Genomic DNA, 22,706 nt, shown 5'->3' with positions numbered 1-22,706 from the left:
TGTGTTCAGTGTAATACATACTGCAGCTTGTGCTTTATGTATAATCATATTTTTATCTTCCATTATTCTTTGATATCAGGTTAAGAGAAATACCTGGGGTACGACTAAGTACATGGAGCTTTACATCGTGGCAGACAGCACACTGGTAAGATCTTTCTCCCCCATCCTACTCCGCCCTCAGGGGAATGTTCCTCGGTACAATCAATTGTGACGTTTGCCTCTAAATATATCAGGAAGCTATCAAATAAGGCTGGAAACAGGATTGGAAGTTCTACACAATCATTGCACTCAGGCTAATGGAGCACTTGACAGTTTTGAGCTGAAATAATAATAGTGAAGAAATGCATGTGGAGCGAAGCCAGAAGATTTCTTCTGATTAATGAGAGTAGATTTAGTTGGGATCTAAAGGTTAAGGGCTTTTAAACAGAAAATATGCCACAGTGATAAGATGCAGGATTTCTCTCAAATACTTCTGCTAGTGTATTAGTGCCATGGTAACAGAGTCCCTGAGCAGAGTGGTGGTCTTGTTCTGAAAATCCCATTTCCATAAAAGTTTGAACGCTTTGTGACATGAGAATAAAATAGCGCTGAGCATTGGGTTAAACTGGAAGCAGTATATGGCAAAATGTGTTTCTGTTTTATTAGATTTTTATTGAATTTCATCTAATAATGCTTGTCATTTTCCAAAGTATTGTCAGAACTCTTTTTAAATGTTTTACAACAAAGGTTTCCAGCTGCTTTTATTTTAAATAAAGTCTTCCGCTCCCACATTTTAACTTTTTAAAATTCTGCACATATAAGACAAACCTGAATGCTGACCAGTTTGAACCACCTTTTTTTTGTTGACTGTGTTCTGTTATATATTTAGGAAGCTGCTTCACACTGTGGCACCTTCAACAGCTGCCTGCCATCTCAAGCCCTAATAGTGGCTTCAAATTGTGAAATGTTCTATTCATTCATGACTTTTTGTTTTTCAGTGCAGTATGACTGAACCAGTACTGCTATACTTAATAACTTTTTAGAACCGAGAATTAGGGATGTACTGATTGCAGCATTCAAACCAATCACGGATCACTGATCTTTAAAAGTCTGTCCTGCCAATTCCGATTTTGTCCAATACCAATTTTCTTTGTCTAAAAAGTTGCTAAGTAAAGTGACAAAGTTGCTAATTTGGTGACAGTGACCCCACGTCTAACAGTGCATGTGCAGACGTGACCTGGTGGGCATTTAAACAAACTTTTTAATTAGTTTCAATTTTTTTTGAGATAGAGGGAACTTTAACATTGCTAGTTTGATTATCTAAAATAACACTAAACTAATGGGGTTTTGACATTTATTAAACAAGTCAAAATCGGCCATGCCATTCACTGGGAGATAGATTTTATCTCTAACATATCAGTATTGGACAAAATCGGAATTGGCAGGTCAGACTTTTAAAGATCAGTGATCCGTGATTGGTTTGAACACTGCAATCAGTACATCCCTAATTCTAGGTTCTGACATTAAGTCCAAGATCAATAAGATGACCTTCATGACGGACTACACCTCGTCAAGATAACTTCTACTGAGATTCCTTTTTGCTATTTGACAACTGAAAAAGTCTGAACTGTTGCCTGTTATCCCTGCATATCAGAGAAAATATGTTGCTTTAAGTTCCAGAATCACTTTACTAACATCTAAAACTGTAGCATTTTTTATTATTATTTTAAATTAAACCTGACTACCTCGTATTTTATTAGGACATACTGAAAAATTTTGTGGTGTAAACTACTCAGTGATGCATTATGTCACACATAAGCAACATCATTACAGAAATAAAGCAGTGACCCAATAATAACAAAACTTAATCTTATGCTGCCCTGCAAACCTGCACCTGTGAGAATTCACTCACCACAGCATGTTGAATGCTTGAGATTGTGATGATCTGTGTTTTTGTGTATTTATTTCTTGGTTTTTTTCTGTGTCCTTGTTTCCCCGTGAATCTCTGTGATGTCCTGTCCTCCCTGTTGATTGATCCCAGCTGTGTCTAGTTTTTACTGATTACCCTCCCTGTGTATTTAAACCCACCTGTTCTCTTTGTCTCTTGTCGAGTCCTCGTCTTATGTCGTCTAAAGTCAGTTCTTGTCGCATGACTAACGTCAATGCTCTCCAGTGAAACTGCGAAGTCCTGGTTAGTGTTAGTTCTCGTTTTCAGTCTTCTACCGGTAATTAGCTGTGTGCTATACTCTCTGCCATGCCGCCTGTATTGGACTGTTTGAGCTCCATCATTAAATTCATCATTTCCTTCACAACCTGGGTCTCTGCGTTCATCCTCACCACCTCCCATTAACCAAATCATGACAGAGATGCTCAGACTGATTATTTATTCTGATTTGTTCAGCTGATTATGTTCTGACTCTGGGAACGCAGACTGTTTATAGGTGACTACATTTTTTCTTAAGCCTGGCACTTTTAAAAAGGATCAGAAATATAAAGAATTAGTGTTACGTCTTTCTACAATGTCCCATAAAAAAGGTGTTCTTTTTCTCAGTTTGACTTTTAGACGGTTTTGAATTAGGGTTAGTAAAGCATATTTCTTTGACTTCAACAGTTAAATAATAGCGATTAGGTCTTAGGTTGTCATTGAGGGGTAGGGTTGTGATTTTACAGGACATTAGTTTGTGTAAAGAACAGACTGGAGTCTCTGAGTCATAACACTAATAATATCTATTCTCACTCTTGCAGTTCAAACGACAGGACAGGAACTATGAAAAGACCAAGGCAAGGATAATGGAAATTGCCAATTATGTGGATAAGGTAAGTTTTCTGGGATAATGTGCAGCTATCTGCCACTCTCTGCAGAGGATTTGATAAGCTAATAGAATATTCTCCTCCATTTCTTAACATCACACATTGCCACTGTACTTTGTCTTTTACCTTTTATAGTCCTTGTGCACAATCGGTAACTGAGAAGTTAAAACAAATATTTACCCTTCCATGAAGTCTCATTGGGATTTAATCAGTCGTGTCCCTCAACAGCATTCTGGAGGAGATCAAGGAGAAAGTGTTGCGTGACCAGACTCTGTTATAGGAGCTTAAAGGAAGACTGTGAATTGAACATGTGTGTGTATGTGTGTTTTAGCATTTATCAACTTGTAAGGCAGATTTTTTTCAATAAATACTACATTGTGAGGACCCACTTCTTCTTATGGGGCCCTAAGCCTTAATAGAAGAAGTGCTCTTTTATGGGTTAGGTTTAGGACTGGGGTGTGAATTGAGTTTATTCTAGGTTTAGGGTTAGGTATGTACTGGTAATGCTTAGGATTATGGTCATGGTTAAGCTATAGAAATGCATGAAAAATGAATGGAAGTCAATGCAAAGTCCTTGTGAAGATAGAAAGACGTGTGTATGTGTGTGTGTACTGTTGGACACTTACTGGTGGTTTTGTGTGTCTATTTAGTTCTACAGGGCTCTAAACATCCGTGTGCCTCTCATTGGCCTGGAGGTTTGGACTGACAGAGATCAGTGTATCATCTCAGAAGAACCAAATGCCACCCTCTGGTCTTTCCTCCAGTGGAGGCAGAAGCTCAAATCTCGTAAAAAGCACGACAACGCCCAGCTGCTGACGTAAGAAACACAAAGTTACTCCCCAGCTTCAGCAGCCTTGAAACAAGGGAGAACATGATGGAGCCCTTGCTAAAAATACACACATACTGTTATTGACGTTGATCTAACGAGGAAGACACAAAGAGTGATGCACATAGAATCTAATCTCACTCTATCAAATCTAATGTTAATTTGCTCCAAATTTAAATGAAAATAACTTGATTTTCTTTACTCACAGATTAACTGATTGTGTCAGTTATTTAAAGGTTTTAACTGCAAAGCTCAGTCTTCTACTTTTAAAAACTCTTTCACTTCATGAGCAAATTGTGAGAATTTGGTTTTGCTGTGTGTTTAGTTTCTTGTCTGCCCTGATTGCTCCCAGCTGTGTCTCGTGTTCCCCGATTCCCCTTAAGTGTATTTAATCCCACCTGTATCTGTGTTTCCCCTTCAGATTCTTATCTTAGCTGTCTTATGTCGTGTTGTGTTAAGTTTTCCAGTGTCAGTGTCTGAGTTTCTAGCTTCAGTGCTCACATGTTCTGCCTGGACTTTTGTACTATCTGGCTATCTTTGTTAAATCATCATACTCAGTTGCTGCTTTTATGTGGCACCCGAGTGGTAGTATTGATCTAAGTAAACCTGAAGCAGAATAGGACAGCAATGCCACCTAGTTAACCTAGGAATAAAACCAAAGTAATAGCAGGTGTGAGCAGGGCTTTAAAAATGAGTCAGGTAAAGTTGACAATGTTACAAACAAGTCACTAAAAATGCAGGGACAATGTCACAGAGTCAATAACAAAACAGAGTAATAGCTAAGGTGTGGGGGGGGGCAAGCATGATCCTCTCGCCACCGCTCGATCCTCCGCAGCCACCAGCAGGTTGAACCCCAGCAAGGATCCAGCCGCTTGGTCCTCTACAGCGACCGCCAGTCCTGTCGACCTGCCAATCAGCTCATTCCAACTTGTTCTACCTTTGTTCCAACTGCTGCGCCCTTGATCTGTCTGGCCCCTCTCTCCTTCTCAATGCTCAGATACCCTTTTTATTCATGGTACGCTGCCCAACTAATAGGGAACACCTGTGCCAGCCAAAGTGGGCGTCTCCGGCAGGCTGTGGGTGGTAACGCCAGCCTCAAAGGCAAAACACAAAAAGTCAAGGAAAACATGCAACACAGCAAACCAAAAATAAACCCAAAATAAATATAACAGCAAATGTGAGTAACTTCAAAATATCACAGCAAAACAAATCCAAAACAGTAAATATAAAAAAAACATGAAAATATCTAAAAAAATAAAAAAAATAAAAAAATAAAAGAGGCCACATTACCACATCTACCTCTGCTTTTGTACGGTGGCCGACAGGTGCAAATGCGCAGCAAAAGAGAAAACATCCAAACAAAAGAAAAGACACACCCCCGAATTAAATGCAGCAAACAAAAAAGAAGACACCCCCGAATGAAATGCAGCAAACAAAAAGAGAGACGCAAACAAAAAAGAAAACACCCCCGAATGAAATGCAGCAAACAAAAAAGAAGACACCCCCGAATGAAATGCAGCAAACAAAAAGTGTTGAAAACGGAAGTGCTCCAGACCACTAGGGGGAGTCTAACAAAAAATAGCTGTGTCCGAATTCAGGCTCTGCATCCTTTAAAGCGGGTGTTCAGAAAAGCAGCAATGGCGACAAAATATTTTTTGCTGTATTACACTTAAAATTACACAAAATTATTTTTTACAATGTTTTTAGGCGAGAATGTAGATGTATAGATCTGAAATATCTGCTCGGTTCATTAATAAATCACCTACTTCCAATATTGCTCCGACGTTTTCGGAGATGTCTTCTCCCGCTGCATTAACAGCCAGCTTCACTTGCAAGCTGTCAGCTGGCCGGGCGCTCCATGTAGATATTAAGTTAGGTAGTAGTAAAATATTTTGGTTAAGTAAAGTATTTGACTGATTAAAGTTAAGCCTTCAAACATAGTTTATTTAACTGTAATGTCTTACTACCTGAGATCTGGAGAGTTTTTGAAAATGAATAATATCCCTTGTATACATTAAACATTTTAGAATCAGACATTTTTTCTTTTTACTATGGAACAACCTTTATTACAAAAGGTGAAGAATAATACAGAAATAAAGAGTAAAAAACAACTGAGTCCGTTTTTTTTTCCTTCGCTGCTCTGTGCTTCACGTTGTCACGGTTGCTAAGCAACATAACGCCGAGATGGAGGCTAGGCAGCTAGCCGGAGGCTACAGCTTCTCTCTTCTGGTCGTCCATATTCGTGGCCTTCGAAGGACCCGTCTTCTGTAGATCGGGCCGTTTCTCACATAGACATAATAAAAGGACAGACGCCTAATGGACCGCTCTCGTCTTATCAATACATACTTATATAAGTATACAAACATAAATAAATAATCATTAATACTGAATAATATACATTAGGCTATGCATGATTATGCACACACACACACACACACACACATACATATAATATATATATATATATATATATATATAATGTTTTCCAGCCTACGAGTTCTGGTTTAAGAGTGATTCAGCAGCTGAGATTGGGTACAAAATCCGATACGAGATTCATCCGTGCTGTGCAGTGAATCTGTCTCTCCCTTCTTCCTCACGTCGTAGGAAACCTTCAAAACAAAAACGGGACATTTTCGAGTTATCTTACGTTGACTGAGTTAAATAATTAAATAATAGCCATTGTCATCTGTGTAAACTTTGCTGGTGAATGTTATGATTTTTATAATATTGTTTCATTTCTATAGTAGGCTCTTGTATCAGATAATCTAAATGTTGGAGAATGACTGAAACATTTTAAGATTTACGGAATCTCGGTTAGCTGTCAGAGCGGGGGCTGAACACCAAGCACTATAGCTAGCATTAGCTGGTATTTCGCCAGTGGACATAAATACAGTATAGTAATATTCTAATCACAAAAATACACAGTAATATGTCCATCTTACTTGCGAAAAGTCTGTCGAGCCCTTCACGTCAGTAGTCCGTCGATCCGATCAACAATATTCCGCAGTGCTGAAGGCATCTTCTGCTGTTTTGGTTGAGCAAAGCAAAGTGTATTTGCGCCGGAGCAGCCAATCGTGGGGGGGGGGGGGGGGTGTACTCTTTTATTATGTCTATGCTTCGAAGGATCAGTTTCTCAGGGCCCTTGAAAGGATGCAGAGCCTGAATTCGGACACAGCTATTTTTTGTTAGACTCCCCCTAGTGGTCTGGAGCACTTCCGTTTTCAACACTTTTTGTTTGCTGCATTTCATTCGGGGGTGTTTTCTTTTTTGTTTGCTGCATTTCATTCGGGGGTGTCTTCTTTTTTGTTTGCTGCATTTCATTCGGGGGTGTGTCTTTTCTTTTGTTTGCATGTTTTCTCTTTTGCTGCGCATTTGCACCTGTCGGCCACCGTACTTTTGGGTACAAACCTCTACATCCACAAATCATGACACAAATAATTATCCATTGATGGGAGAACATATTTATTTAGGATATTCTGGTCAACTGAGTTTGTTTTTTGATACATATAGATCAGATCACAATTCTTCTATCACAGACTTGCAACATTTTTGAAGCATAACTCATTAGACTCCATTATTTATTTTTCCATAGTCCAATCAGCATGATCTTTAAGCAGCCTTTTTTAGAACCGACTTGACTGTATACATGGAAATACACAAACTATCTTTCCAGGCTTTAGAAATCCACAGCTCCTCACCCAGCTTCAGCATTCTCAGCAGTGTTGACCCTTCAGGGTAAGATTTCTTTCTACAGCTGCAGGATGCGTCCTCCTTGGATTGCTCTTCAACAGTGAGAAGCTATCGGGGTTAAATAACTTGCCGGGAGATTAAACATATTCTCCCCGTTAGTGCCAGTGTGAGACACTGACCTATGTGGGTTGTATTCATATGATGTTTTTGCCTAGTGCTGTTAACTGCAAGATAAGTTGTTCCTTAGTCTGAGTTGACTGCTTCTAAACTGTCAAAGGCTGAAATATAGAAAAAGTGAATGTTGGTGCGTCACCTGTTGAGTCAGCAGCAGCACCTATTTTATGAAACTCTTATTTTTTGGTCATAGTATTGTAAATTCTGTTCCTAAAATGAAGCCTTATCATATCAAGTAAAATACTGTAATGATGAAGGTAGGACAACTGTATGAGTAAATACATCAATTGAAAGATGTCAAAATCAGTCAATTTAATGCAACTCAAACAATGAAATGAGGACTTTTAGTTTTAAAGGGAATGACTATTCAACATTAATTAGTGTAGTTGATTTTGACTGATATATAACCGTATGAAATCAGACTGTTTTATAATTGAACTTTTTTTTAATAATTTAAAGGTAAATTCTTGAGCCACTTGCCAAGCATTTTGTCATTTTACATGTGGATATGAATATGTGATGATTTGATGCTGCATCTCAGCATTTTTTCAAGGCCATTAAGGGAGGGACACTGGCAGAGTGAAACATCATCTTAGATGATGATGATGATGTCTCCTGAGAAAGAAGGATGACTTCCTGAGTGGTGCATCTTTCCTTCCACGCTGACAGACTGGAGTTTTTACAGGCTGCATAAACACACATCAGAAAAAATACTGAGAGGAAGAACTGTAATGTAAAGTTCAAAAAAGGACAGGGTCTGTGACAGCTGCCTGCGCCTGCTACCTCCTGCTACTGAGACACAGACGCTACTTTACTGGATTCCATCCACGGATTCATGGAGCTTCCACTGCTGCCACTTGGAAAACATTCAATTTAAAGCTTTGCATTATGATTTTTAAAACTCCCCACCCAACCAGACCGCAGGCATTTTCAGAAGTGTTCTATAAAACCTTCATTTCTCTGCCTCTGCAAAAATGACAGAAAAGCCCATATGGGAGGTGGAACTCTGGAAGGGAGGCTTTACAAGGCGGCAGTGAGAGCTACTGTCATTTGTGATTGTGATCTAAAAAGCAGAAAAAGGCTTATATTCTAAAACTAAAATGATAATACCATGAAAACCACTATTAAATAATGGAATCTATACAGTTTTAGAAATACTGTAGGTGTTTTTAATAATCTTGGTTTTATTCTTAAAGCCACAGGAAACGGCTGAAGCGGTGCGTTTTTATCATTGTAGAATTTTTCTCCACTAGCAGTACCGATCTTTCTCCGTACAACAGCCACCTCAGGAGGAGCTGACTGGTGAAATAAAATCCACCTCTTGGATTAATCATCAGGATTGTTCCTCTGCTAGAAATTAGAGTTCAATTTGACTCCACATAAACCTGTCAGCTTCAGGTCTTATTTTATATTTTCTGAGATCGTAAAGTGACAGAAGAATTTGATCAGGAAGTTTCAGGTGTTTTAACACACTCTGATGTGTAAGCTGTTAACACTCAGCAGTTGTATAAATCCCTCAGAGCGGAGGGATGCTAAAAAAGTATCCCTTTAACACACCCGTCATGTTTCTGCTGTTGCATTTAAAATCAATACACAGCCAAGTAGGGCAGGAGATTAAAGCCATGTGATTTTCCTGTGTGTGTGTGTGTGTGTGTGTGTGTAATAGCGGCGTGATTTTCAAGGGGACAACAATCGGGATGGCGCCACTTGAGGGAATGTGCAGCCTGGAAAACTCTGGAGGCATCACTGTGGTACGTGGCAAGACATTTTCCTTCTTGTTGCATTTTTACTGTCTCAGCTGGAGTCAGTGTTCTGTTGACTGCTGCTGCTGTTGGTCTAGCACAAAGTTCCACATTATCCACATTTTGCTTCAGGTTTTCCTTCGCAGTAAAGATCCAATTAAATGATTACAGTAAAGACTGAAGTTCCAGGTCCAACAGTTAAAAGGTCAAAACAGATCTAGAGCCTGTTGTATTTATGGTGACCAAATTCTACTCCATGATGTGCTAGAAAATAGAAATCAGTGAATGAAAAATTCAGAATTCATTCTGTGGTTCTGATGAGCAAAGTGTAGGCAGCTGGGCTCAGTTTTCTGCTGCTAGTACTGGTTCTATACTGGTATTGGACTGGTGCTGGTGGTGATGGGACTATGGACATCACTTTTGCCTGTACACAGCCTGTGAATACAATGCAGCTTACCAGCAGGACTTGATGCCTAATTAAATTTTTTTCTAAAAATGTATGTATTGTATGACCTCAAAGCGACCTTTGTGCACAGAAGAAGACGGTAAACATCACATCACACAGGAGCACTCTGTTTACAGCAGTAGTAATGGACGGAGTTGTTTCTAGATGGATTTTAAAGTTCTTCTGCAATGACGTGACTGTATGTATCATAAGATGATAGAAGCTGATAAAACAAAAGCACAGCTACAAGCGTTGGCTTTTTGTGGTGCATTGACTTTAACTTCTGTAGAGAAGTCAGTTTGAATGATAATAGAATGGAATTATAATTTCTGCCATTGGCTTCTTCTGGTGCAGGATTATGATGCTGCAGCCCAAAAGCCAACTTTTGGGGTGTAAAGGTAACCTGAATGTAGAGTAAAGCATTTTGGAGTTTACTGTATTTTATATTTATTGGTCCAATTTTCCACATTCCTTTTTGCTTGTTCTGGTCACTCTATTCTTGTTTTCATTCTGTCTTTGATTAAGATCATAGCTTCCCACTGCAACCAGACAGGGCTGTGGAGTAGATATAGGTATAAAAATGTTGGTCAGAAGTATGACTCAGATGCCACAGTAAAATCTTTGGGTTTGAGAGGTCACTCACACACTTTGGGCTGGTTCATGAGGAACTGGAAATCACACGTGGACAAGTTCCATCGTGATTTTTGACACCATAAGCAAATTGGGTAGTGGTGTACTTTTGCTCAGTAATGAGATAAATTTATTGTAAAATACTTTATGAAATGAAAGGGCTGGATGTAACCAACCAATCACAGCAAATCTTTCTCCATCTTCCCTTTCTGTGGGTTTTTCCCAGTCAGGCCTTCTCTTTGCAGCATGGCAGTGTCCACTCTGCAGCACTGCTCAGTTCGTTCAGCTGGATGTGTTCATAAGTGGTCAGAGAGATCGATAGCTTCTCCAAGCATGATTAGTTTCTAATAAGCTGTGATCTGTCCTGTGGGCAGCGGCAACCTGTTGAATCCAGATCTGTGTTGGCACACACACCTGACACTCGCGCTTTTTATTGTATTTGAAAGAGCCATAAGACTGTTACTTTAAATTTCTTAAAATATCTTGAAGGGATTGAGACAAAAAAAAATCAATTGGAAAATCCCCCAAAATATCTCCTAAAGGATCCACTGAGTTATATTGGTGGTGTTTTCTCAAGCAAAGGTTTAAAAAATATAATGCACAACACAATCAGTACAACTTTAGTTAGTGTTTGCACTGAGCCAAACCTTTTGGCTCAATGCCAAAAGGTAAGCATCTTGAAATACTTACTTCTGACTGCCTTCCACAGGACCACTCAGACCTGCCGATCGGAGCGGCGGCCACCATGGCCCATGAGATCGGCCACAACGTGGGCATGAGCCACGACCATGACGGCTGCTGTGTGGAGGCCAGCGCAGAACAGGGGGGCTGCGTAATGGCTGCCGCCACTGGGTGAGTGCCAGGCCCTGCATCAGAAACATGAACTTGGTCATAACTTCTCTTAAAACAAATCAGGAAGTTATTCATAATCTATCCACTGTTAAATTGGCAACAAAAAGTCTGTTATGTAATTAACTTTTTATATTACTGCTCTTCCCTATGTAATGCATGGCAGGCACTTACTGTTGTTCTTCATCCAATGGAATGTCTCTTTATTGGGGCCTGCCATAGCAATGCATGGAGGCAGTGATTGACTTGCAAGTCAGTCACTTGGCTGTGTCCGAATTCAGGGTCTGCATCCTTCGAAGGACCGGTCTAAGTAGGACGGGTCCTTCGAAGGCCGGGAATAAACTAAGACCAGAAGAAAAATATCTGTTGATTCGGACAGGTCTAGCCTTCACCAACTGTCCCCGCCCCCACCTCAGCGTAACTCATGTTGCCAAGCAACGGTGACAGCGCGAAGCAGAGGAGAAAAAACAACGGAGCCGAAGTTTGTTTTTCAGTCATGTATTACTGATTTCTATATTATTCTTCACCTTTTATAGTAAAGGATGTTCCATAGTAAAAAGGAAATTTCTTACTTTGATTCTAAAATGTTCAAATGTGTACTGCACTTTTCTACAAGGAATACAAATTATTCATTAAAATACTCTCCACATCGCAGATAGGACATTACGGTTAAATAAACCTATTATGTTTGAAGGCTTAACTTTAATTAATCAATCAAACCGATGTGCCTCTGCTTTGAAATACTTTATAAACCAAACATTTTCAACCAGACCTGTCTGAATAATATCGGTGTTTAACTCACACTCATTGGGGAAAGCTAGCGGGAGTTTTTATAACAATGTGCCAGAAGTTAGGCGTTTTCTCTCGGTGTACCGAACCTGGAGCGCCCGGCCAGCTGACAGCTGGAGGGGAGCTGGCTGTTAACGCAGCGGTAGCAGACAGGTCCGAAAATGTCAGAGCAATATTGTAATTAGATGATGTACTGATGAACCGAGCAGATATTTGAGATTTACACACTTACATTCTCGCCTAAAAACGTTGCACCAAATCACGTTGTGTCATTTAAAGTGTAATAAAGTTCAATAGTAGCTGTGTCCGAATTCAGGACGCTCTGCCTGAACGCCCAGTTGGAACCCGCAATGAATTATGGGATATCGTGGGCCGTGAAGGATACACCGGACCCATCCTTCAAATCTGGGGAAAAGAAGGACGCATTTGAAGGATGCATTTGAAGGAGTCTTTGAATTCGGACAGGCCTTGTCGCCACGCTATGACGTAATCGGCCTACAAATCCGTCCTTCGAAGGATGCAGACCCTGAATTCGGACACAGCTACTGCCTCCATGCATTGCATGGCAGGCACCTATTGTTATACACCCAATAGAATGTCTGTTTATTATAACATTTTCTTCCATTACCGTTAATGCGGCTCGTACCGCTATGTGCCCACCCACAAAAGTGGTATCAAAACGTGTGGCTCGATCCCGGCATTGGAGCTATTATTTTTATTGAGGATCGGAGTTACGACGGTGACATAAAAAGTGAAAAACGAGCTAAATTTCCAACTGCTGAAATGCAGAGTGTAACTGACACCAACTGCCGCTTTTTTAGAGTGAGAAACGGAGTGGATTTTTGACCCCAAAATGATTTTGAAATCGCTCTCATGGCAGCAAAAATTGCTCTATTGGTATGAAAGTCGGTCATGAAATTGATACGCATGCCTGCTCCCATAAAATGTTTTCAAAATTTCCCTAGGGCTTACGGTTTTCGGTCCAGGTGCTTCAGAGCAAAGTGATGGGACAGAACTAACTGATGCTCCACCCCAGTGTTTTACATATTTCTGAAAAATTTCTGAGCTCAGTGCACACCATATTTCTCTCATCACTGCAATTACTGTGAATGAGCTACAGATATGAATCGCGGAAGGACCGGAGATGACAAATAGCCCTCTCATATGCTTCAAATGGTTTTTGGATTGGCCTTACGGATCCTGAACGGGAAGCAGTTGTTCGGACTGCTTTTTTCATCAAAACTGACTGGGTGTCTCATAAAGATAGAAATCCTTCTCCACATTTCTGTCTCACACACACAGCAGTTGGCTGAGGATTAATCACTATAGCAACAGAATACAGAGAAAGGCAGAGCTGCTGGTTTGGACTACAAAGACTCTGTAGTTCTAAACATGGCGGAACACTTTAATACAGAGGGCAGAGCAGAAGGTCAGAACTACAACGTGGTGGAACACTCAGTTATTACAGAGGAGGGCTGAGCTGGGCTTTACAACTACTTGCTGTTTTGGGCGTTATATAGTTGGATTAACCAAACTACTGTTACACATTGGATTAGTGTGGCCATTTAAAATGAAGCTCACTGAAAATTTCAAAATAAAAGCTTTGACAATTTTTACATCAGGTAATTGCTCTTTTGGGCTTTATTTGACTGGTTTAAACAAACCACTGTTACAGATTGAATTAGTGTGGTTATTACAATGAAGCTTATTGAAAGTTTCAAAATAAAAGCCTGCATATACCTCTCACGTCAGTGAGATAATAATATTTAGCTTTTGAGCAGCAAGGCAGTTCATTAACATTAGCACAAACGTTAGCATTTCACTGCTCTCACTACTGCACTGCCTTGCGCAACAAAGAAGTACATTAGCGTTAGCATTTCCCCTAAGGTTAGCTATTAGCTAATTTTCTTACTTATTAACAATGTTTAGTATACTGAATGGAGTAAGTCAATGACAGACAACATGCGAATAATGCCCCACATGCTACCACAGTCTTCACGCTAACATTAGCATTTTGGGTAATTTTAGCTTTTGCATTAATTTTAACATACTGAATGGTACAGGTGCAGCTTAGTCCACATGCTTCTGCCTCTCCACAGGTTATTGACTATGATTTAGCTAAACTTAGCATTGATGATTATTTTTAGCATCAGAACGCTGGTTTCCAACCGACGGGCACACTTTGGCAGGCCCCGGTTAAATTTCTTCAGGAATTTTCTAGTTAATAATTATTATTTGCTTGTTTAATCAGTTTTACTACATACAGCTTCTATCTTAACACCATACATAAAAATCGTTTTTTGTGTTGCTTCATTACCATTAAATCATTTTATTGATTCCAAATTCCAGACATCCATTCCCTCGAGTCTTCAGCCACTGCAGCAAACGGGACCTGGACAACTACTTCCAGAAGGGGGGGGGCATGTGCCTCTATAACATGCCCAACATGAAGGATCTGGTGGGAGGCAAGAAATGTGGCAATGGCTTTGTGGAGGATGGAGAAGAGTGTGATTGTGGGGAGCCTGATGTGAGTACCTTGATTGGAATTATTTAAGGCACAGAACTCTCATACGTTGAATTCACATGAACCGCCTTTACCATTGTACGTGTAGCTTTTTCCTCTAAGCATTTAGTGTCCATTTGCGATGACTTCTGATATTGACGTTTTGCAGCTATGTCACCTCATCACGTTGAAGCACAATGACAGACATTGAAAGTGAGGGACAGGAATATTGAACTGTGATTGTTTTCCCAGGTTGTTTTCACCAGTATAGCCATGTCTTCTCCTTGTTAATGTTGAGTTAACTTGTCTGTGGAAGCAGCACAGCAGCTGGGGTTCGTAGACAGATATTTACAAAATTTGTAAATGGTTAGCTTAGAAACCGACCCATACCTTCTCTCCCCTGACGTGTTTATTGATTTGATGAAGTTGCTGACTTTGCCTAAATTAATGGGGCATGATTTCTACCACTGTGTCATGAACACAGTGATAGAAATCACAACCACTGTGTTGCTCTAGTGAAAGCAACTCTGCTTTCACTAGAGCAGTCTTAAAGTCTAGATGCTAGCCCATTTTTTTTCATGCATGCTAGGACACATGATAGTGGGTATTTTCTCCATGGTTACTAATATTTATTCGTACCTTCTCTATACTGCAATATTTTATTTCGTCTTGCTCATGAAGTACATGAACGTTAGTCTTTTTACTTTGTGAAAAGTGTTGGCTGCTTATCTGTGAATAAACTGAGGGCTGACAGTCCTTGTGACTGACAGCTGCTATCCATCTGCTATCCATGGGTTTAACCTCCCAGACTTTGTTGTAATCTGTAAAGCTGGTCTTGACTGCAGGTCTGTGAAATGGTCTCTTTATGGTTTTAGGTGTTAAAAAGCCGCTAAGCTCTCTGGACAAAGTAGTTCTTATCACAAAAACTGTTTAATCCCATATCTGAAGCCGAAACAATTAAAAATATAACAGATTTATAATGAGATGGCAATATTTATTGCTGTAATGAGGTGATTCCCTTGGTCACAGGCTAACTGAAGTGTTGGAGCAACAGGAGGAACTTTTCCTCCCTAAGTCTCACCTGAACCTCTTCAACTCAGAAAAGACCCATTACAAATTCCTCTGTAGTTAATCATTCATAGATTAAGCATCCCAGCATGCAACACAGCTGAAAGTTTCCTGATATCAGAATGAAGTGTTTGTGCTGGGTAAAGCCAGAGGTTAAGTAAACCTGCTATGGTTTGTCAAAGACGGGCAAATTGAAATGGAGGAAGCAAATTGTTAGCTGCCAGCAGCAGCGGCAGTGCTGATGAGTGTTTGTTATGACTCCCACTCAGAGCAGAGCTGACAGTCAAGATCACAGCGCTGACAAGCCACCTGTTCTTAGCATTGCAAATGAGACGAGCTGCAGAACATGGTTTAATGTTCCAACATGCACGGAGTTTCACACTTGAAGCAAGATGATTCCTGTCGTTAGATTTTTTTTTTTTTTCAGAAAACAAGTTAGAATCTGTTTTGTAAATCAAATTTCCTCTAACAATAAATATTTAATCATAAAACTGGAGGTTTTATTTATACTAAAAGTTAGGCCGATCTTTTTCTTTTTTTTTTTTTTTACAAGTCCACCATTGCTGCTCTCGTCTTTCTCAAATGAATTAAAGAAAATAAAGGAGTGATTTTTGTTGTGGGGTTTTTTGCGTTTCCTCCTTATTTCCTGGTGGTATAATTGGCTTTTCTTCTTCTTGCTTGAGTCAACTCTGAGCTTTGTTTTGAGCACAACCGTGACTCTCCTTAGGGCGCCATGGCAACTGGAGATGGTGTCTTTTGTGTATGCTGTATGACATGAGAGCGGCAACAAAGGCAGCTCTCTGGATGTTTTGTTTTTGTGCTTTTCCCTCCAACATCTGTTGAAACGGGGACTTGTCAGTCACAGCTGTCAAGCCTGTGGAACTGGCTCTCTCATCTGTCGGTGTTTCTATTTAAATATCTGTAGTTGATAGGTGATGAATACCTTCCCATACCCGCCACCATCACCTCTCCAACCATAATGCTTCATGCAGCAGCATTTGAATCCAAGTCTTTCAGAAAAATAAAAGCAATGAACTTTGTGTGACTGTAAGCAAGACTTTGAACTTTGGACTTTAGCTGGACACAGACACCATGATGCACATCTATATCTTGGGGATTGTAGTATTCTGGACTATTAAAAAGCTTGCTACCGATTTTTTTGCTGAAAGGTTATTAAATACAGCGACAAAGATAATAAATTGGCAACAGTGGAGTGAATATTAACAGCAAACATGCAGACATGACCTAGAGTGCAGGTCTGTCAGTTAAACTTCTCTCACTGCAGAGCAGAAGGGGACAATTTATTACAAAGAGCATCATTAATTAAAAGGTCTAGTTTGTAATAATAATATGTGCTGGAACAAAAATACAATAGTTATCATCAAACAACTTTTCAGTAATGTCAGAGCATCATCCATTAGTAATTGGTACCTCCACAGTGAAGTTCACCGCTGTTATCACTTTGTATCAAAGTGGCTTCATGTGAAAGGAAGCAACTGGTCAGAATGTTAGTGTTTTCAGGATTCAAAATCTTCAAGATAAGCAGTCAGTGGGAGAATATATGGTTTCATCATTCATCAGAGTCAAGTCCAGAAACAACTTCTGTTTAGAAGTCTTCTACTACAAAGCCACACTGACTGAAATCCTGCAGGAAGTACAAGCAGAAGATTTCACTGAGATTGTGTGGTCAGTTCTCAAATGGCAGCTGGAGAAAATCAAGCCAAGAGATCAGTTCTCAACAAGAAAAATGTCTGAGAATCAAGATTTGATTTATTTGTTAATAACTGGAGTGAATTATTGAGGTTCTGAACAAATGGGTCAAACACTATAAATGTTAACTATAAAAATGTCAAATTATTCTTCAGTAAACCATAGAAATACAAATACTGTTGCTGCCAGTATCATAAATCAAAGACTGGGAAATTTCTGTGCGCAAATAAATAAATTAATTTAACAGCAATAAATGAGTTCATTACATAGCTCTTCTGAGCCTGGCTTCATTTTGATTGGCTGCTTTAAAACTAGTTTTAAGATGTTATATAAAAATCAGAACAAATGAAGAATAAAGTTTTTACCATCCATAAATTTGTTTTAGAAAATAATTTTGTGTATTAAAAAACAGATATGATATATACTGCTGCTTTGTATTGCTTACATACAAGGTGTTCAGTTTTAAGGTTTTTAATGTCGGTGTGTATGATTATTTACAGGAATGCACCAACGACTGCTGCAATGCCAATAATTGTACACTCAGGGAGGGGGCTCAGTGTGCCCACGGAGTGTGCTGCCATGCATGTAAGGTAAGAAACATACAAAAACCCGTGGGGGCAAAGTTTGGAGAGAAATCCGCCTGCAGCTGGAGCTCTGTATCATTAGTTTGCTGTCAGTCTTCATGTCAGTGGATTGACACACTGCACCCATAACATGTCTGATCTTCTGTCACAGCATGGCTCATCACCTTCACATCACACTGGCACTTTTCATCTCAGCTCACATCTCCTTTTTAAAATGGAAGTCCTTACATTTCACTGTAATACATAGATGATTGAAGCCAAATTCCTCTGAGCTCCAGCCTGACAGAAGACACAAAATATTGAAAATGGCAGTAACAGAATGCAGTTTGCAGAAGAAATCCCCTGTCGTCTCTCATTCTTTCTGTGGGAGTGCTGTCTTTTAATAATACCGTCTTTGTAACTCTGCAGGCTATGTGTTGTGTGACAGGTGTTATATCTTTGCACACACAGGTTATATATAAGGGGTTGTTTTTATTACTGTACCATGTAAATTTGTAGATCAGACATTCAGATTTCAATAAAGGTAGAACCTGGAAAAGTAGATCATATGTAATAAAACCTAAGTATGAATTTCTATCCAGAATGCTTCTACGACTTTTCTAGTCTAGTCCCAGTTTTCTAGTCCACTTCTATCAAACCAAATCCAATTTCCATTTATAATCTATATTTCTCTGCCCTTATTTTCTTAAAGAGAAATTATAAATGACAGAAAATTTTAAAAAATGCTTTTTTTGGTCCATATTTAACATTTACCTTCAGGTTCATTATTAATAGTTCTTCTCATTTCACCTGATAAATCACTTCAAACTGTGTCCTTCTCTCCCTCCTCCTTTCTCTGCTTGCTGTCTCTGCCAGTTGAAGCAGGCAGGCACCATGTGCAGAGGACCAGCAGGGTCATGTGACCTCCCAGAGTACTGTACTGGGGCCTCTCCTTACTGTCCTGCCAATGTCTACCTGCTTGACGGCTCCTCCTGCCAGTATGGAAAGGCCTACTGCTACAACGGCATGTGCCTCACCCATGAACAGCAGTGCCTGCAGCTCTGGGGTTACGGTAATGAAAACACTGTTACATCTCTGCACTGACTACACCTCAGCCTCTCAGTATGTAAGCCATATGACGTTGTGCATGCCAAGATTTACAGTGTGTAGGCTGAGCATTGTCATCCTGATGGTAGACAGATGGCCTGCTTGGTTTGTAAATCAGCACATCAGCTTGTTCCTAAAGGAGAGGAAACAGGCCTTTCCCAGAACACCAAACCCCTGAGTTCATGTGACTTACTGATGGAAGGCTTTTCATTTCCAGGAGCTCAACCAGCCCATGATGCCTGCTTTGAAGATGTCAATGCAGCAGGGAATGCATTTGGGAACTGTGGGAAAGATGAACACGGCAACTACAAAAAGTGTGAGAAAAGGTATGTTTGCATTGATGCTAACAATCACTTCAATGTTTAAGACACTTTATGTTAAATTCAGTTGAACTATTTGAAGCAGAGGTGCTCAAATATCCTCATATCTTCTCCACCCGTATGATTAAGATAGAGTGCAAGATAAGTATGGAGCTACAGGGCTGCAGCAAGCAGACAAACCTTCTAATTGCTGTGTAGTTCTGAGCCCAGCTCTATCTTGGTTGGACAGTCAGAGACACAGTCACAGGGAATGGCTGGTGGCTATGAGACACCGTTAACTTTAATGTTTTCTACTTGCTGCATACATCATCTAAGCCAATTTTCCATTGTATGGGATTTCAAAACAGATCTGGGGTGCCTTTAGATACTTTAAAGTTAGGCTAATTTGCTTCTCTGAGTCAAGAAATCTGGTTCAGAATTATTCTGTACCTTGGGGGGTTATCTCCAAGGTGCCGGTACTAATTTAAGTAGATTCTGATTAAACTTAAAGAATAAATATGCACGTCTTACCATTTCCTCTAATTACATATTTAAAGCAAATATTACTATGTTTTTACTCAAATATTGGTTACAAAGATACCTTTCTTTCTATCTATAAAAAACCCATTGATGCAGAAAAATCCTCCGAGTTATGGGAACAAGTTATCTATAACTCAAACTCTTTAATGAGCAGGGACAGAATAATAATAGATTTGTCTTTAGCATCATATATTCGCAATTAGCAGTTGACATTACAACAGTGTTTTCTGTGTGAATTCCCTGTAGTGTTAGTAAACCCTTACCTGTGGTCTTCACAAGAATGTCAATATTTCATAGACTAGCACTTTAGAGGTTGAACACAAAGTGACTTTTCTACAATATCTAATTCTTTGTGTAAATACCACATGAATGAAAAGTTGATGTCTCTGTTGAAGAAAATATTTCCTTTCACCAGAAAACCTGTTGATCGATAATTGTAAAATTTACCAGAACCTTATCTTCACCATAAAGCAAATAACACTTGAGTCACTTAAAAGTGTTATTAATGCAGTGTTATTTCTCACTGTAATATTTTTCTGTTCATACCAAGACACAGTGCACCCACGGTCAGGGATTCTGAACACTCAGGCCACAGAGAGCTAAATTAGCTGTTTAGCAATGCTAATGAGCTAGTGGATTATAGTGCTTGATGGCTGTCTGCATGAGCCACTGATGCCTAAATCCATTACAGAGTTCCACATGAGTGATGGAGGTGTTACTGACTCACTGAATCGATTGAGGATATGTAAATGTGTCTGGTATTAAGACACATGCACAGCAGCACTATCGGTCCTTGGCTTCTAATGCTAAGTTTCATTATGCAAAAAGTTTAGCTTGAATTAGAAGAAAAACTTCAACTTCAAGGGTTTGAAATAGTCTAACAACTAACTGGTAATGAGCCACTCAATAGACCTAGCTGTTGATCATTCAGAGCACAGATATGACCTTGGCTCAGTTCTCCAGTTCTTTGTCATGAACTTCTCACAATCATATAAAGTTTCTTTGTTTTAACATGCAGAAGTGTTTGCACTTCTTTCTCTTTTATGCACACACTGACACACCAACAAGTGTGTGGTTCAGTGTCTGTCTCAAGGACTCAATGATAGGTGCAGGGAGTGTGGCTAACTGCCCATCTGTTGAGCTCCTGGTTCAGTGTGAGTGTGTGTTACTTCCCTGGACTAGTAGCAATAAGCTGGACTCGTTGGAGCGACTTTTTTCTGAACATTTCAGCTTTTGCCTCCTGGCTTACATAAAGGCTGCCTAGGACACTGATTGGTGGAAGTTATTGGGGGCAGGGTCTGTCAAGATCAAACACTAACAGATTCTGCTTTGTGGCATAAACATCTTTTACAGGTTTTTATGGTGTACTGAACAACTAAAACATCTGAAATCCTTTGATGGCTTTATTAATAAACACATGGAATTTATTTGTAGCCATTATATATAGTGTGGATCTTTCAACTTAAAAACATACAGTTTTCTCTGATATGCTGGATGTTATCCAGACACTGACATCTATATGATATATACACACACACATATAGACAGACAGACAGACAGATAGAAAGACAGACGATTAAAGTGAAACAAACATATTTAAAATTTTCCATTACAGTAGCTAGAAATTCCTTGATGTTTAGACCCAACTGACTGCACCAAGGAATTAGTTTTACCACCTTTCTGTGGCTCAGTGTCTGGAAACAATTGAAAATTCATATTTTTTTGTGCTTGTTTTTCTACTTAGTGATGCCAAATGTGGCAAGATTCAGTGCCACAGTGCTGCCAAGAAGCCCAAAGGCACCAACGCTGTTTCCATTGACACAACCATCAAGACGGGCGGCATTGAGGTTAAGTGCCGTGGCACCTATGTATACAGCACTCAGGACGGCCAGGGTGACCTGCCTGACCCCGGCCTTGTCATGACTGGCACCAAGTGCGGGGAGGGCAAGGTTGGTATACACTCCTGATCAATTTTAAGTGACCAGAATTCACATTTAAGTTTAAGACCATTAGCCAGAAGGACAAAAATGGACTCGATAATAAAAGCTCAATCTGAAACTAATAAAAGAAGAAAAGTCCAAGGTGACATATTATGGTGTGGTGTGTGCTTGTTTGCCCCATGTTAATGTTCACCTGGTTTATGCACAAATTAGTTTTTTTCAAGGCTGATGTCTTAAACTCTTATTCAGTTTGATTTAAAGTCTTGTTGCCGACCAAGTGAACTAGTACTTCTAAAAGCGATTCTGGCTGTATGCATATAAATGTATATGAGCAAAGTTACACTAATTAACTAATTATTTCACTTTTTGTTCCCTAACAGTTTTTGAATATTTTTATTATGTGGAAGGGTTTGTGCAGCCTAAAGATAATTGTCAACATTCTCTTTGCTTTTGCAGTAAACACACAGGGTTGTTTCTCAGTCCACCTCATTCAAAACAAAATGCCATTAGTCCTGTGGGAGATTGATCCGTCTTAGCATTTTGTCTAATTAACATTATTCTGTCAATTTGATTTATTATGCAGCATGCAAACTAGAACACTGGGTTTTAAAGCAAAACCATTTCTAGGCACAAAAACCCATAACTTTGTAAAGTAAAACTGATTTTATATTAAAGAAAAGGTCCGTATAAAATGTGGTGGTAATGCACCCTCTACCATTTCACCAGCAAAGTTCTTTTTTCCCTGTTTGTCTTATTTCCTTTTCCTCTGCATCGCAATCCTCCCTTTTAAATTCCATTTCAGCTGGCGCCCCAAGGCCTGACTAGCTCTGCATGAGTAATGTATAATGAATAGGCAGCAGATAATACTGTCTGCCATCTACCATGATGAATTTTGAGTCGTCTTATTGAGTTGAACTTTTCTCTGCAGTGAATGCACGCAAGCTCTGTCTCTAGTCACCCAGTCACATGTACACAGCAAATTTGGAAGTGTCAGATTTCCAGTGCAAGTGTTGTATGGTAAAAATACAGTGTTAATTCAAC

The 22,706-nt window shown here is 39.6% G+C and overlaps 1 protein-coding gene across 1 annotated transcript in view; it reads left to right on the top strand.

Moving 5' to 3' along the window:
- Nucleotides 1-22,706, top strand: part of adam19a (ADAM metallopeptidase domain 19a) — a 174,986-nt gene that overhangs the window by 129,227 nt on the left and 23,053 nt on the right. The window contains exons 7-16 of the mRNA XM_088016099.1: nt 80-145; nt 2,725-2,796; nt 3,441-3,607; nt 9,147-9,231; nt 11,007-11,149; nt 14,285-14,462; nt 17,717-17,806; nt 18,656-18,851; nt 19,104-19,212; nt 21,470-21,674. Of these exons, the coding sequence (XP_087872225.1) occupies nt 80-145; nt 2,725-2,796; nt 3,441-3,607; nt 9,147-9,231; nt 11,007-11,149; nt 14,285-14,462; nt 17,717-17,806; nt 18,656-18,851; nt 19,104-19,212; nt 21,470-21,674 (1,311 nt within the window). The remainder of the gene's footprint in view (nt 1-79; nt 146-2,724; nt 2,797-3,440; nt 3,608-9,146; nt 9,232-11,006; nt 11,150-14,284; nt 14,463-17,716; nt 17,807-18,655; nt 18,852-19,103; nt 19,213-21,469; nt 21,675-22,706) is intronic.

This window comes from Poecilia mexicana, unplaced genomic scaffold, assembly GCF_051168715.1.
Source record: "Poecilia mexicana isolate PSO_F unplaced genomic scaffold, ASM5116871v1 scaffold_18, whole genome shotgun sequence".
Taxonomy (NCBI): domain Eukaryota; kingdom Metazoa; phylum Chordata; class Actinopteri; order Cyprinodontiformes; family Poeciliidae; genus Poecilia; species Poecilia mexicana.
Note: the sequence above shows the minus strand (reverse complement) of the source record. Positions and strands in the feature narration are given on the sequence as shown.